This window comes from Psammomys obesus, unplaced genomic scaffold, assembly GCF_907164565.1.
Source record: "Psammomys obesus unplaced genomic scaffold, mPsaObe1.curated_primary_1811, whole genome shotgun sequence".
NCBI classification, from domain to species: domain Eukaryota; kingdom Metazoa; phylum Chordata; class Mammalia; order Rodentia; family Muridae; genus Psammomys; species Psammomys obesus.
Window position 1 is genome coordinate 4,094,706 of NW_026596158.1, and position 16,034 is coordinate 4,110,739.

Consider the following 16,034-nt stretch of genomic DNA (forward strand, 5'->3'; position numbering starts at 1 on the left):
TGTCTGTTGGAGGCTAGCCTGTAATCCCCAACACATACAACCCCTAGGAGCAACTGTTCTGAGGGAGTGTTCTCAGACAGGTGTGTCCTGTAGCCCTCACTGCAGATCCTTTAGTGTCCCCTAATCCAAGGTGGAGTAATGGTCCTAAACTCTCCTGGGTGGCAGGAAGATGTGTCCCTACACACCCATGGGACAGGATGGACTTGCCTAACATGCTCAAGACCCTGAGTTCCAGCGTCACAAAAAAACAAAACTGACCAAGCAAACCAACCCAGGAAACATGACTGGTCAGGCCTTGACCCTTAAAGGCTCCCACCGCCATGGCTCACAGAGAAGGCCCAAGCACTTAGAATGTGGCATGAAGGAAAGGAACAGGAATGCGAGCCTAGAGAAGGTACAGGCTTTCGGTGGCAACTGGAAGGCTCTAGAGCAAGAGCACAGCATACCAAGGGCAGGAAGCCGCCTCCTCTCCTTGACAGGAGCACCTCCCACCTGAGCACAGAGGCCTAGGGCCTTCTAGGTGCATTCTGCTTCCCCAGAGCCTCCAAGCTGGCTGCTGCAGAGGCACCAACCAGGGTTCTTCCCAGAGCGTGACCCGAGAGAGGCATGGTGCTTTGTGCCCCATCACCACCTCCATCCTGGCCTGCTCATACCAGGTCACAGTGGCCGTCCCTACCCTCACGAACTCCCAGTAACAGCCGTCTTCACTGTGCCTGGCCTTGGAGGCTGAGCCAGCCTGTTTCTGGTTACCTTACTTGAACCACTAATTGAAGTCTGATGTTCTTGGCCCCCAAACAGTCAGAAATGACAGCTCCGTCTCCAGCAGCTGGGCGTCCTTGGAGGAGCCACAAGTAGGGCAGGGCAAACTCAGATCCTGACCAGAATGCTTACTTGCTGCCCACTTGCTCAGAGGCCCTGTCCACAGGCCAGTGGGTGCCCCGGGGAGCTGGGGGAGGAGCAGGGTGGACAGAGCTTCAGCAGAAAGCAATGATCACTAGTGCCTGCAGTGGCCATAGGGCTGTTTCCCAGGGCCCAGGTACAGGCTAGACACAGCAGGTACTGGTGGTAACACGCCCATGCTGATGACAGCACCTGTCCCTTCCTCTATTGAAAAGGCTGGTTTGGCTTGGAGGAGCCAGGACCAGCCGTTTGCACTTGAGTTGCCTGGAAGAAAAGACAAGGAAGGCCCTGCAGGCCAGGCAATCTCCTAAGAGTTTTTCTGGCTTCTGTGGTTTGGCTTCTGACTTGCAGAAGGCCTGAGGGCAACCAGACACCCAGCCAGCCTTAGGCCTGCCTGGGCAGCTTGCCCTGCATGTGTACATTATCAGTGTTCTGAAGGCAGATCTGAGGGTAGCCAGGGTCAAAATGCCCTGAATACAGAGGTGTGTGCAGACAGGGCAGAGGGCTCGTGTGGTCCAGACCAACAGGGTTAGACTGGGCTGGAGCCAATCCTGGCTGGCGTGCTCTCAGTGAGGTGGTGGTCCTGGTAGCCAGCCCTGGGGTCTGTCAGCTGGGTCACCCCACCGTTGCTCTCCCCACAGGGTGTAGAGCGCATCGATGAGCCTGGCTTACGGAGCCTGCGCACGGCAAGGCGCCTGGAACCAGGCATGGTGCTGACCGTGGAGCCGGGCATCTACTTCATCGACCACCTCTTGGACCAGGCCTTGGCGGACCCGGCCCAGGCCTGCTTCTTTAACCTTGAGGTCCTGCAGCGCTTTCGCAACTTCGGTGGGGTGAGTACTTGGGGGCCCATATTCTTATTCCCAGAATGTCCCCCACCCCACAGCTTGTCACCTTTGCCGCCTCAAGAAAAGGTAGGACAGAAGACTATGTTCAGGGCTTTTTCCAGGTGGCCCTGTCAGGCTGGCTCTGCTACTGTGCAAGTTAAGCCAGCCTGGTCATAACAGCATCCTGTCAACCCCTTTACGTGCGCCGTCACCAAGCAGGTGCCTTGCCTCCCAATAGAGATTCTTCAAAATGCCCACCAGTCCCAGAAGCTCCATGTAAGCTCGCAACACAAGGGCCACAGGAAGCTTGAGACCAGTCTGTCTTGTCACAAAGACTAGTCCCACCCCTCAGAAAGCTTTTCCCAGGTGGCCCGGTCAGGCTGGATCAGGTTGGCTCCTCTATTGTGGCAAGTGAAGGCAGCCTGGTCATAACAGCGTCCTGTCTGTCCGGCCCAGGTCCGCATCGAGGAGGATGTTGTAGTGACTGAGAGTGGCATGGAGCTGCTGACCTGCGTACCCAGGACCGTGGAGGAAATTGAAGCATGCATGGCAGGCAGCGACAAGGCCTCTGGCCCAAAGTAGAGCCAGCTGCGACACTCGGTGAGACTGAGCCCTGGCCCTTCTGTGCTATCAGCCTGCCCATGGCACCCTGACAGCAAGAGATCCTGGGGCTCTCATTTGATCCTATCAAAACCGTCACTGCTCTTTCCAAAGGACAGCATTTTATTAACCTGCAAGATCACACCCCTAACCTTGATTTCGCTTATATGAAAGTGACTCGGTGCTGATTGAAAAAAAAAAAACAATCCTTTGATCATAACTCAATCTGTATGTCCATATGCTCAGGAAAGATGCACTTGTATCTTCTCCCCTCCCCCCAAAAATCAATATGCAGAGTAGAATTTGCAATAAAAGCTTTTCTAAACTGGCCCTTTGTATCCTGCTTCCTCTAACTCCTTCACAGCTTCAGGCGCCCGTTCCCAGAGCAGGACTGTTAAGAGAGCACAGGCCTGTGCCCTGTGCTTTGGCCTTGGACTGGCTGGGAGAACCGGCGGAGCCCTCCAGCAGCAGCTGTCCCCCAGCTCCAGGGATTCTGCCAGTTAGTGCAGCACTGTCACCTGCTGCCAGGATTCTCATGCAGACAGGCACCGGACCCACTGGGCGTCTGCTAAGAGGTTCTGGGAGCTTGATTTCATTTTTATACTAGCAAAGATGGCATGTCAGTCAGCAGCACTGTGTACTGCGGGTTTTCCTCCCGCACCCCAGTTCCCAAAATAACGACTCGGAAACTTTATGAATAAATGCCTAGGCCATAAGCTTTGGCTTATTCCTCACCTAACCTTTAACTTTAGTTACCTGTTTATCCGATTCCACATATACCACATGGCTAGTCACTTTTCTCAGTTTTTATACGTCTTCTTTCTCAGTCCTCGGGCCAATCTCCCGCCTCTTTTTTCCCAGAGTTCATTTCTCTCTGCCGGAACTCCCACCTCCTATTTCCTTCCTCAGCTAGTAGGCCATTAGCTTTTTACTGAGAGGTGATGCTTCCATACAGTTCACAAGAGAGTCTCTCTACAGCACTAAGGCAGCAGGCGGCAAAGGAAGGCATAGTCATCTCACCCCCCCCCCAGGTCTGATGACCCAATTCCATCCCAAAGCTGTGAGCCATGTGGGGCCCAGCTGTGCCCATGGTGGACCACCTGCTTGACAATGTGTCTGACAGTCCTAGAGACCTGGCTGCCCTGGTCCCAGAGCTGGCTTCTAGAATTCTGACACAGTTCCAGGTTTCTCTTATTAGGGAGATGAAGACCAAGTGAAAAAGGATCCACCAGGATGTGGCTCCCTAGCACTGCCATGCCTGTTTCCCCGGGACTTGGGAGGCTGCAGGCAGAGGATCAAGAATCCAAGGTCATCCTTGGCTACACAGTGAGTTTACCAGCCTGGGACAGGAGACCCAATCTCAAAGCAGAGGCAGGCCAAGGCCGGTCTGGACTACAAAGCAAATCCAGCCAGCTAGGCCTACAGAGAGATGAGCAAGAGAACGGAAGAATCAATTTAAAAATAAAACAGAACTGTGATGGAGGAAAAACTGGTCCAAGCTAGAGACTTCAAGCAGCCACTGAAAGGTTTATTTACTACAAGTTGCTTATGATGTGGCCACATGAAACAGCTACCAAAAAAAAAAAAAAAAAAAACCAAACAAATGCTGACCTCAGTCCCAAAGCACCATTTATCTCATTTACTTCTTAGGTTTACAACACCCGTTCTTAGGGTTCTTGCTGGTACAGATGGGCCCGTCCCCTCGGCTACCCACCAGAGACACAGCAGTCTGAGCAAACACAGGCTCACTCTACCCCATGTTCCTGAAGCTGTGTCTATTTCCTCCAACCTCTGCAGAAATGTGTATAGCTTCAGAACTGGATCATCTACTCCATGTGCTCAGAGCCAAGTGTCTCCTTTGAAGCTTCACTTCCAAGTATGTCGGCAGTGTTACCTCAGTGAAACATGACATGAGGGAAAATGACAGAAGGCCAAGACTAAACCAACAAAGGTCTGAAGTGAAAAGAAAAAGCTGCTGCACTCCGAAGTGAAAGAGCTCAAGAAGTAGCAGGGAGGATGGAGGGATAAAGATGCTACATACCAAGAATGGGGAGCAGTGAGGAGCAGGGGAGGCTCTAGAGAGCATGTCAGACACTGCCATACAGGAGGAACCACAAGGCACCAAGCCCATGCAGGCGAGGAGAGTGGCTGTGCGCGGGGCAGACTAGGTGGTAGGGTCTGAAGCAGGCAGGCACACTCAAGTCCAACTTGAACCTGGTGCTGTAGAAAGGCACCTGACAGCTGCTTCAGAGGGCAGGCTAGGAGTCGGGGGACTGGCTGTGTCCAAAGACAACCTAGGGGTAGGACGTTTTAAATGCACAAAATACAGTGACAAACTCTTCAGACATAGGCAAGCACTTCAAGAGCTGGTTGTTCTGAAAGTATTTTTTATTAAGACCCGATTTTGTCACAAAGTATAAAATTCTCTAATACAAGTTATTAGAAATAAAGTCTTAACAAGAGCAGTAGCTGCTGCTCACCTAGCACACAGAAAGGCCCAGGTTCAAGGCCCAGTGTCACACAAGACCAGATGGAGTGGTACACACCTGAATCCTAGCTCTTGGAGAGGTAGAGATGGGAGTCAGAAGTCACCTGGCTGCATATCAAGTTGAAGGCCAGCATTGGCTGCATGAGACCATCTCACTAAAACTAAAAAACAAACAAAAAGTTACAACTAATTCAAACGAAATGGGACAGAACACCACAGATGTGATTACTATGCTACAATTTTCTTCTTTCTTTTTTAAGACACGGTCTTTCTCAGTGGTACTCAAGCTGGCCTCAAACTCCAAATCCTTCATCTCCATAATGCTGGGATTACGGGTATGCACCACCATACTCGGCCACACAAACTTCACAGCCACACAATCTCCCCAAACACAGAAAGAACCGAAGGACCAGAGAAAAGCATCTAAATGGCCATTTTCCCCTTGGAACACACAATTCAGACTGGATTCTTGGACACATGATATTTCTGACAGCAGCCAGTTCACTTCCGTATTCGTACTCTAAAATGTACAGTTAAGGATAGGCCTCAGTGAGAACCATGGGCTAGGAACCGCCAGGAAACTGGCAGCCTTTGCACCATGTCCCCTACTTGGGAATGCAGTTTAAGTTAGACCAAACAACTAAAGATGCATTCCATGTTTAGAGATGCAAACGCGCACAAAAGCGCCCTACTGGCCCACCCCCACAGCCCGGGACAACAGCAAGAGGCAGCCTGCAGGCTCGTGGCCAGTTACCAGTGAACCTCTTGCTAATGCCCCTAGATAAAGAAACCCACAAAGAAAAAGTCATTGTTCCAAAGATGTTTTATTTTTAAATTCGTTGAAAGAAATAAAATTATTTAAAAAAATAGAGTAATCTCACAAACTGAAAGCCAGGAGCAAAAGAACAAGTTAGTACTTTTTCCTGAGGCAGATCTGATTAGCTGTAGAATGGAGTCTTCCTTCGCCTGTCAAACAGGTGTCTTTCCTATTTCTAAGGCATCAGAAGCACGGTAGGTGCTCCACGGTTGTTCAGGCACGAAGCTTCAGCCCTCCAGTGGGGGGATTAAGAAGTAACAAAAGCTGTTTCTTATCAAACTGTACATGTTTCCACTTCCATAAACTGAGAACTGTGAAAACTGAGCAATCTCAAACACCCAGTGACATTTTAGTAAAATCCTCCTTAAGATTCCAGAGTCAGCTGTGATCCGAAGGGCAGGGCGCAGATGGGCAGCTCTGACCCCTCCTCCGCACACAGAACTAGTCAAAGGGCACCCATCCCAGAAGACACAGATATGGCTAATCCACAGTAGTGTGGCTCCTAAGCCACCGGACCTAGCCATAAAGCTTCCCCAGGAACAAGAGTTTCAAAAGTCACTCTACAACTTCCAAAGCTTTAAGCTTTCCCACTCCCCAAACCTAGTTTCCCTCTGTTTTATACTGATACATCTATCAGGCTAAACAGCACTCCCACCTCAGTGAGAAAGTCCAAACACCAGCTAACATGAGTTCAGTGAAGACGGCTTACTTGTGCGACCAGTCTGACCTACAAAGGTAAGGGCACGGCTGGAACTCACCTGTTCATTCTGACTTGAAATATTGAGCACTGACTTCCCTACAGCTTTTTAAAGTTCTGGTAACCATAACCTCCACGAACCATCCACTTGGGAAAGCTGCCGTTTGGGGCAGGAGTTTCCAATGCCTATTGTAGCTACCTACAATGCTTATTGTAGGTACTGGTAAAGATTAGGATTCTATGGGGGCATCCTTGCTAGCTACCCGAAACATCTATCAAACCAAGGTAAACTGGTGCTGAACCCTAACTTTTAAAACCCCCTCATTTCTTGGCTCCCTGAGACATGCCTGTCTTGTCGTCAGCTTTGCTGAGCTGCACTGACAGGCTCTGCCCTGGGGAAGAGTCAAGCACTCTTCCTGCCACACTAAGGGGCAACAAGTTACACTGGGATATGGATACCAAGTCCTAGTAGGAAAGATGGCCAGAAATGACCACATTCAAACAGGACTCCCAGCAACACAAACTTTGATCAACCAAGAGTCATGTTTAGCCAACCACCTCAGGAACCACCAAACTTGGGCTGGAACTGTGCAGAAACCATGAGTCACCAAGCCATTCTATAGCACAACACTGATAAAAAAAAAAAAAAAAAAAAAAAAAAAGCAGCCCCTAGAGACACCCTACCAGCCTTTCGGTTTCACAACAAAAAAAGTCAATATCCTGAGTTTTGTCAGCATTTTGTCTCTAAAATAATTTATCCAGAACACAAAAGCATACTGATGAAAGCAATAACACATGAAGTCTGGAAGAACAGCCCACTAAACTAGAAAAGAGATTCCTCAAAAAAGAAATAAGATTTAGGAAATAAATTAAAGATTCAAACCTTATACTTTCAAGTTTTGACTATTCTTTTGAGAGATGGCATGAAGTTGGTACATTTTTCTAATAATCACTTAATTGAGACCAAATACCAAAATGTGCCTCTTCACACAAGCACACAAAAAAACTTTACCTTTAAAAATCACGGCCCCACTGGTGGTTTTTCTGAACAAAGGAGAAATCAAATGAATTAAGAGTATTCTAAATCATGGTCTGTATCATTACGCCAAGGTGTTTTATTTACTAACTTGGCTGTCAAAAAATGGTTTCTCCCCCAAACCAAATGCTACCTTTTCTTCCATCCACAGAAACTACAATTCAGCATACAGTAGATACTGTTTTTAGGACACAGATTATGCTCATCCAATAAGCAGAGGCCCCAAGGTCAATCCCACTCTCTATGCCCTTTAAAACAAACAAGGGGGAAAACACAAAATTACTTCTTTCCTTCCTAAATGCAATTTGTATCTTTAGCTACCTCTTCAATGTGACCTGATGGGATTCTTTACTTCACCTAAAATGTGTACTTGTTGGAAAAAAAAACTATGTCAATTATGCTAACAAAGGTTTATACTACCTATAAAACGAGGCCAGAGTATTATGATTGGTTTCTGTAGCCCTAGAATTTACAATACACAATTTAGAATAAAATCACAAATTGAGGAACACAGGTGGAAGTCAGCTTTTCTTAACCCGAGGTCTTGTCTCATTAAAACCCAGACCTTTTTTCCATATGACCTCCCATTTTCCCATTCCTACAGAAGAAGCATTTCTGGGGAAGTCAGGATTTGTTAAGAATATTCAAGTCCAAGAATTCTGTTTTAACCATAACCCCTAAGTTTTCTTTTAGTGCTTCAAAAATCCATTATCATTTAGGACCAGATAAATTACATGGCTACTCAGCTGTTCAGTGCTGAACCTAGAAAATAACCTCCAACGGAAAAGACCAAGTCTAGCCCCTGAACCAAAGGTGCAGGGTGGTCACACCTCACATGTTCCAGTCACAGAGCTGTGCCGTCTGGAAGGTGCTCTATTGCCCTGTGCCGTCAGGGTTGGCCGTGGTAGGGTCAGTGCTGATGGGCTGCACGCTGTCTGCGAGGTTGTGTGCGTGCTCCAGGAACAGATCCTTCAGTACACTTAATTCCTTTGTCAGCAACTTAATTTTGGCTTCCAACCGTTCATTCTCTTCCTTGAGCTGGTTCACTCTCTGCAGTGTATCTTGAGCTTTCTGCTTGCTTTTTAAACGGCTCTTTTTCACGGCCATATTGTTCCGCTCTCTGCGCTGGCGATATTCGTCACTATTCCGATCCATGGGTGAGCTCTTTTTGCTTTGCTTGCTTGGAGGCACAGCTTTGCCTCCTCCCCCAGGCCCAGCCGGCACCAGCTGAGGGACCTGCTGCAGGCCGCTGGCATGCGCCTGAGTATGAATGACACTTACTCCATTCACTCCTGGAGTGGCTGGCTGCGACAGCTTGCTCATTTGGGCACGTTCCCTTGCCAACACTGAACAGGTAGAAATCAGAGCAATGTGATGAGCAGAGGCCACACTCAACTGCCAAAAACTCTTCACATGTACCTAGTTAGAAAATAAGTTGTATTAAAATATTTGAAATGACAGGATCAAGGAAGATTAAACTTACACGGACCTAACATAGTAGGCAACTTCCTGGTTTTGCTTACACAAACAACTGTCAACTATACCAATGTTTCCAAATTTCAAAAGGTAAGTTGGTTCAGAAGCACCATAAGCTGAAAGCCAGTCCACAGGAACTAGCTGTGATTATCAAAAAAGGGAGGAAAAAACAAAAGCATAGCAGGAAATTACATAGCACCTGTGAGCGAATATCGCTGGACAATCTGCCAGGGAGAAAAATCTGAGCTGTTTGGGTAGGCATGGAAAACAAGTTCAATTACTGTAGAGCAGACACCTACAGTGTGTCTGTGTGTGTGTGTGTGGGGGGGGGTCAGGTCAGGTTAGAATGCAGGATGAGAACAACGAGTCTGCAGGACCCATGAGGATCTGGATGTTGCTATGATCGTGCCATGTACCCTATTCAATATTTCCAGGGTGAATCAGCAATGACCTCACATTATGGGCTATTTTTTTAAGGCAGGGTATTGAGTTGACTAGATGATTTGCCTTTTTACATTTTACTAACCTTAAATGATAGTTTACTGTTTCTTGTATTTAGGAACTAACGTATCCAATAAAGTACCTCCATTCCAACTGTGTCAGGAATATTTCCTTGACACATTAATGAAATGCCTAGACATACTCAACCTGATTCAAAAAAAAAAGTCCTAATGATACAGGCAAGGAAGGCCAAGTCCTGGAACTAACGCTGGACCAAGGGACAGTGCAACCAGTGTTGGTACCGACTTCTCTCTCAAGAGTTGAGTGGACTTCCTAAAGCACCCCTATGAAAAACTACTGAGACCTGGTTTGCTGAGTGTAGCTAATCCCTCTGGCCACTTGTGAATTGTGGAGTGTGAAAGCACACCTACCCCATCCCCAGGAGGACATGTCACTAACTAAACAGCTCAATCAACTGGGTCCACCTAGGAGACTCAGCACCCTCAGAAATGAAGAAGTGTTGTTACAAACCATGAAACTGTCCTGTTCTCTTTTCCCAGAACTGCTAAGACGACATCAGTGGACAAAGTTAGGGAAGTTAGCTAGAGTTAGGAAAATGTCCCAGTGAGCACCCCCATATTAAGAAAAATTCAGTCAGTAAACATCAACAGCTTTGGTCAACCCAAACTTTAGCCAAGCCTTTCTTCAAGCATGCTTATTAAGTTGGCTTTTTATTATTTATTACTATTAATCTTTGCCTTTAAATGTCCATATATCATTACTTGAATTGTTTTAAAAGCTACTCAGCCAGCCCTGAGCTAGTGGGTCATCTGTTCTTACTCCAGCACTAAAGCAAGACAGCTTCCTTCCAAGCCACGATGGATATGGACTTGGAGTTAAGAGTCATAATAGATATTTCACAACTTCCCTTGAAAATGACTATGTGGTCTCATTTTTCTCCCACTTAAAAGGTGGTTGTTCAAAATAAAAAGTAAACAAATTAATTAAAAAATAAGAAGTGCTAGTCAATATTAATTTAAGCCACCAGGGCTACCATGTAACACTGGTGCTTATCAAGTTGGTACAATGTGTGTAACCTAATTTTAAGAACTTGTATAATTCAGTATCTCTCCTGAGATTATCTCAACAATCATATTCATCTTAGCTGTCTGTTTTCTTGTATTCTTATGCTTCAAAACTAATCTCTACAGCTGATTTGGCCAAGCTCAAAGATAACACCAACAATCCAAAGAAGTACAGACTAGAAAGGAGAGCAAATCTTGCCTTGGCTTTATCGCCCTCATTTTCACCCTGGACACCCCTCTTCCCTCCTGTTGGCTTCAATCCCCTGTCTGTACAGCAGGGATGTGGAAATGGAATGATGCCCCAACTAACAAAATACCATGAACTCTAGTCACTGTAATTTATTCACAAATTCCAAATTTCAGGACGTTCTTTCTGTTCCTGAACCCAAAGACAGGAATCAGGTAGGGCTGATGCTACCTAACCTTGCTAAGGCGCAAACCAGAACAAAGGAAAGGTTTTGAGTGAGCCTTTTGGCTAGAAAAACAAGTGTTTTTATTGAACCTACAAACTTGCAAGAGAAAATTTTAAAAATAATTCCTGATTGTTTTTTTTAAAAGGCTGGGCAGTGGTGGTGCTCACCTTTAATCCCAGGACTTGGAAGGCAGAGACAGGTAGATCTCTTGAGTTTGAGGCCAGCTTGGTCTACAGAATAAGTTGCAGGGCAACTAGGGCTACACATAGAAACCTTGTCTTGAAAAACCAAAATAAATTAATTAAATTAAGGGAAAAATTAAAAAATAAAAAGTAGGTTGGATATAGTGGTGCATGCCTTTAATGCTAGCCTTGGGCAGTGGCGTCAGGTGGAGCTCTGTGAGCTTGAAGCTAGCCTGTTCTCTAAGATAACCAGAACTAGAGACCCCTGTCTAAAAAGAGAGAGAAAGAGACAAAGACACAGAGAACTAGACAGAGACAATCAAGGAGTTAAAAGGTTTCAAACAGATCAATTTTGGTTTTGCACTGAACAAAGATACTTGTCATTTACGCCTTTGTTCCTTCCACAAACATTTACTGATTTGTACAACAAAGCAATCTGACATTTAATATCTGGGTATTTAACTCTAAGTCAAAGTCTGCTTCTGGATAGACTAATGTATTCCAAAGCTCAGTCTACAGGAAGTAGGGTGGTGCCTTCTTCCTTCTCCTTGTCAATCAATCACCCAAGAAGTAACAGGAAAGCTGAGGGGCAACTGTTCTCAAAGTGGCCCCTGGACCAACACCAGCAACTTTTTACAAGCACCAACTCCTGGACTGCCAGCTGAGGAAAAAGTTCTGGACGTGGGCTTCCAGCCTTGTTTTAGGGGCGCTCCCAAAATGATTTTGAGGACACGATGGAGTACTATCGCTGCATAGAGACAATGGATCTTAAAAATATGAGGCTAAATGAAATGAATAACAGATTTTTTCAAATGCAAATTTCTTAATTGTAATGTTCATTCAAAAGAATGAAACACTGAAACTCTGAAATGTTAGAATAGTAAAATAAAATAGAAACTTTTCTAAATTTTTACTTGGAACAATAAACCTATATAGTTTTCCTAGCTTGTCACTTTTTTTCAGAAACTAGATAGAACCATATATATCTCCATTAGTCTTTCAAAATAAATTTTTCACTCAATTTCCTTAATGAAGGCTGACTCTTCAGATTTACAAACAAAAATATCTTACATCTATCATCCCTCCTAATGCCACAGAAATTACCTCAGGCTGACATCATCTCTCAGGGGCCCTAGTCTCAGGTGTGGCAATGGGAGCTCCCTCTAACCACTCACTCTCTAGACTATCCAGAGCAGCGCCTCTCCACCTCCCTAATGCGGGGACCCTTTAATACTTTCCTCATGTTGGAGTGACCCCAACCACAAAATTATTTCTTTGCTGCTTTGCAACTCTAATTTTGCTACTGTTGTGAGACAAAGGAAATATCTGTGCTTTTGGACAGTCTTAGGTGAGACCTGTAAAAGGGTTGTTCAGCCCCCAAAAGGGTTGTGACCCACCGGTCAAGCAATCTTCCACTCAAACCAAATTATATCACATCTTGCCAGCTGTCTGTTAGAAGGGGAGGAGGAGCTCCCTTATCTGTGGACTTGGAGAGAGGCATAGGAGGAGAAGAGGGAGGGGGCTACAGCTGGGATACAAAGTGAATAAACTGTAAAAATTTAATTTAAAAAAATCAGTGTCTGTGACTCTAGACTACTGGCTCAACCCAAGGTCCTAACCCTCTCTTATGCTCAACTTGGGACCACTACACTACCCCAGTGCCTCCTAAATGGCCTCACTGTCTTCTCTTTTTGTATGGTTTTTGTCCAATCTGCTCTGCCAATTTCTGTGGCAAGTCCAGCTTCAAGGTGTCTCCCTGGAAACTGTTGAAGGCAGGAACCATGAGAGAGAGGGTACTCCTTCAAGTTCAGTGTAAGTGGTCCACTGGAGTATGAGAAGAAAATGTATGCGTGTTTGGAGGTCATCCTTTAAACCTATTTATAGCACTACTTAGCACCTTCAAAACAAATACACTGTTTATAAATGCACATTTATTAGGTGTCCCTATTCAGGTCTTTAGCTGCAGCGCAGGGCACAGAACAGGTAGTGTTACAAACCTATGCAGCCACCCCTCAGAGGACAACCTAAAACTGCTACAGTAGTCATTATTGTGACTGAGGCAACTTTTGACCAGGTCCTGTGTCTCCTTCCCATGATCTCAAGAGGGGATACTCCCAGGGGCTTTCCCAAGGATCCTTTAATTCCCCAGGTATGAAAGCACCGCCCCAAGATCACAGAGCCCAGAGCCCAGCTGGTAATCATGCTGTGCTTGTGAGAATGTTAAAGGATACTGGGGGAGGGATGCCTCTGCTCCCATCTATTTGTTTCTGATAAGTAATGAAAATAACTGAACCAGCCAAGCGTGCCCACCAGAGGCAGGAAACAGGCTCAAGTTTTTCTTCAGCTCAATAGCGTCCTGTCGTTATTTACAGTCTTTCAGAAACAAGGAAATAACCCCAGGAATAGCTCATCACAACTACAACTCAAATGGCAACAGTCGAACAGACCGCTCAAAGGCTAGGGATGTGGGAGCTGGCCTGACATGCTCTGAATGCTTCCATGTAGAATTTCTCAGTAAAGAAAGCCCTTACGGTGCTTTATTTCGAATCTTCCTCTGCGACACAGGTCTGCACTCAACGATAATATATTCAAGTAAGGATACAAGTGGGTGGAAACTCAAGAGACACGTCCCCTAGCTGTTGTGCAACACGCAAAGGTTAAAACCTTTCTAAAATTGACACATCTTATGCAGCTTACAAAAAAAAAAAAAAAAAAAAGGCAGAGCAAAACTAAACATGCCAACCTTGAGACCAGAAAGACACAGGCTCTCTTGGAAATAGAAACCATCCTTCCCGTCACACATGCATGCCCAACCTTTCCACCTGGATACCTCGGCTGGCTCCTTTCCCGACTTCCCTTCAGCCATGCTAAGGCTTCATGACTTGACCTGCTTCTAAAGAACTGGTGGTCGAGGCGCGATCACCTAGGATGCCCCACTTCCCCCAGCGAGCCGCAGGGCACGCGACCGCCCCCAACAACCAAACCAAATCTCCCTCTTGCAGCGCGATGTGTCTAAAAAACCCAGTGCTTTCCCTAGGTGACCACTAGGTTAAGTCCAAACACGACCCGGACCCTCTCCCGGACCGAGCTGTTTGGGCAGCGACAGGAAGAGTCCTAGGTGCCTCCAAAGTAAGATTCCGTCCACCTTCTCTTCCAGCAACACCCTCCATCCCCCAGGGGCCAATGCGCGCCGGGCTTGTCACGCCGCACGTCGCAGGAGGCCGGGTTCTGGAGGGGCCCACCCGGTCCTCCATCCCTTCCCCGACCGCGATGAGGGGCGCCCCGGGGAGCGCTGGGGGTCGGCGCCGGGCGCGGCGGCGCTGGGCCGCGGCCAGGGATGAGCTCAGCCCCGCCGGGTGTTGCCCGCAGGTTGCATCAGACGCCGCTCCGGGCCCCCGCCCGCGCCGCCAAGCCGCCAGGGGCCTTCCGGGCCAACCTGCCGACTCGGGCAGGGCCGGGTCTCCTCGGGCCGGGCCGGCGCCTACGCGAGCGGCGGGCTCGGCCGCGGCCTCCTCCCCACGACCCCTCCGAGCGAGAGCCCGCGGCCTCCTTACCTGCGCCTCCGGCCGGCCCGCCCGCCCCCTAGACGGCCTCCACTCCGAGCGGCCCCCGCGCGGCGCGGCCCGACCCGACCCAGGCCTCGCAGCCCGCGAGTCGGCGAGGAGGAGCGACGGTTACGAAACCGGCAGCCTCCGCCCGTTCCGCCACCGCGGCCACCGGCTCTCCCCTCCTCCTCGGGTCCGCGCGCCGCCGCCGCCGCCGTGACCAATAGAAGCGCTGGTTCCAGGGCGACGCGCCCGCCCCCTCGAGACGGGCGACGCCGCCAGCCAATCAGAGGCAGCGCGGCAGAGAGGGGCGGGCGCGCGGCGGGGCGGCACCGGCGGGCGTGGTGGGCGTGGCGGCACCGGCGGTGGCTGGAGGCGCGCTCCGTGGGTTCCCCCTCCGGCTGCTGGTGCTGGCGGGCGGCGGCCCTGAGCTGTGGGAGTGACCGGTGGAGAGGAAAGTTCTCCCCGCGTTGGAGGCTGGAAAAGGCCGTCATCTTAGGAGGGCCTCACCTGCCTCTGGAAAACGACATTTCCTGAGGTGGATTTTAGAGTGGTTTTGTTGTTGTTTTTAGGCCTCGCGGCCCTGAGGCATTTGCAGACTTTATTTTAACAAAACAAAACAAAAAAAAAAAACCAAAAACAAAAACAAAAAAAACGTTAAGGAAAAACTGTCCGACTTAGGGTTAGCACTTGTCACATTTTGGTCTTGAGAACAGCAGACGGTCAAGTCCTGTCAAGTCACGATTTCCAAAGTGTGCTCGCCTCCGTGAGAACGGATGATGGACGTGACATGCTGTCCCAATAGTGACCAGCAGTCCAGCCTGGCTCCCCCAAAGAGTCCACAAGAGCATCAGAAGGCGTTTTTGAGAAACAGGAAGCGGGGCGGAGGGCAGAGCCTGCCTCATAGGTTTGGGAACGCTTTGCTTTATCATTCGAAACTCCCTGGCTTTCAAAGAGGAAATGTTTCTTCGTCGCCAAGGCCTGGAGAGCCGCTCGCCACCTAAGGTTGCTTCGAGGAATCCCTGAGAATACCTGCAAAAACAAAAACAAAAAAACAGAAAAACAAAACCGTGCACACTTGGGAAGCTAAGAATGTCATCAAAACCAGTTTGTCTCTTTAGGTTCGGATCTCTGTGTTAAGAGCCTCAGTTTCTTCAAGACTTTTAGCACTTATCAGAGTCGTACTGTGCTCTGTTTCTCACAAAGTCATGATTGTAATCCTGATATTTTCTAATCACAGAAAAACTGTAGAAAATAAAAACATCCCTGCATGTCATGTGTATATTGAGTTTGCCTCTGTTTTGCCAGCCACCCTGGCAGCTGCTTTCAGTGTTGAGTCTAGGCAAGCCTTCCGTACCCAGCAGTCAGTCAGTCTCAGGAGTCTTGAGATTTCCTTTTTAGCTGATAGCCGGTAGTTCTTTTCCTGTTTACAAGCATGTACTTGAGGCCAACTGTGTGCTAAGGTGTGGACCAAGAGAGTCAGCAAGGAAGTTCCACATAATTGCGGTCCACACAACGTGGATGCTG

The 16,034-nt window shown here is 47.9% G+C and overlaps 2 protein-coding genes across 2 annotated transcripts in view; one reads left to right on the plus strand and one right to left on the minus strand.

Annotated features, from left to right (window-relative positions):
- Positions 1-2,656, plus strand: part of Pepd (peptidase D) — a 132,259-nt gene extending 129,603 nt beyond the window's left edge. The window contains exons 14-15 of the mRNA XM_055594982.1: positions 1,542-1,733; positions 2,184-2,656. Of these exons, the coding sequence (XP_055450957.1) occupies positions 1,542-1,733; positions 2,184-2,309 (318 nt within the window). The 3' untranslated portion in view covers positions 2,310-2,656. The remainder of the gene's footprint in view (positions 1-1,541; positions 1,734-2,183) is intronic.
- A 2,964-nt stretch (positions 2,657-5,620) lies between these two features.
- Cebpg (CCAAT enhancer binding protein gamma) lies at positions 5,621-14,652 on the minus strand. Its single transcript, XM_055594988.1, has 2 exons — positions 14,517-14,652; positions 5,621-8,784 (listed from the first exon to the last, which is right to left on the minus strand). Exon 2 carries the CDS (start codon positions 8,686-8,688, stop codon positions 8,239-8,241), a length of 450 nt encoding a protein of 149 aa, XP_055450963.1. The 5' UTR covers positions 8,689-8,784; positions 14,517-14,652; the 3' UTR covers positions 5,621-8,238.
- Positions 14,653-16,034: the final 1,382 nt, after the last annotated feature.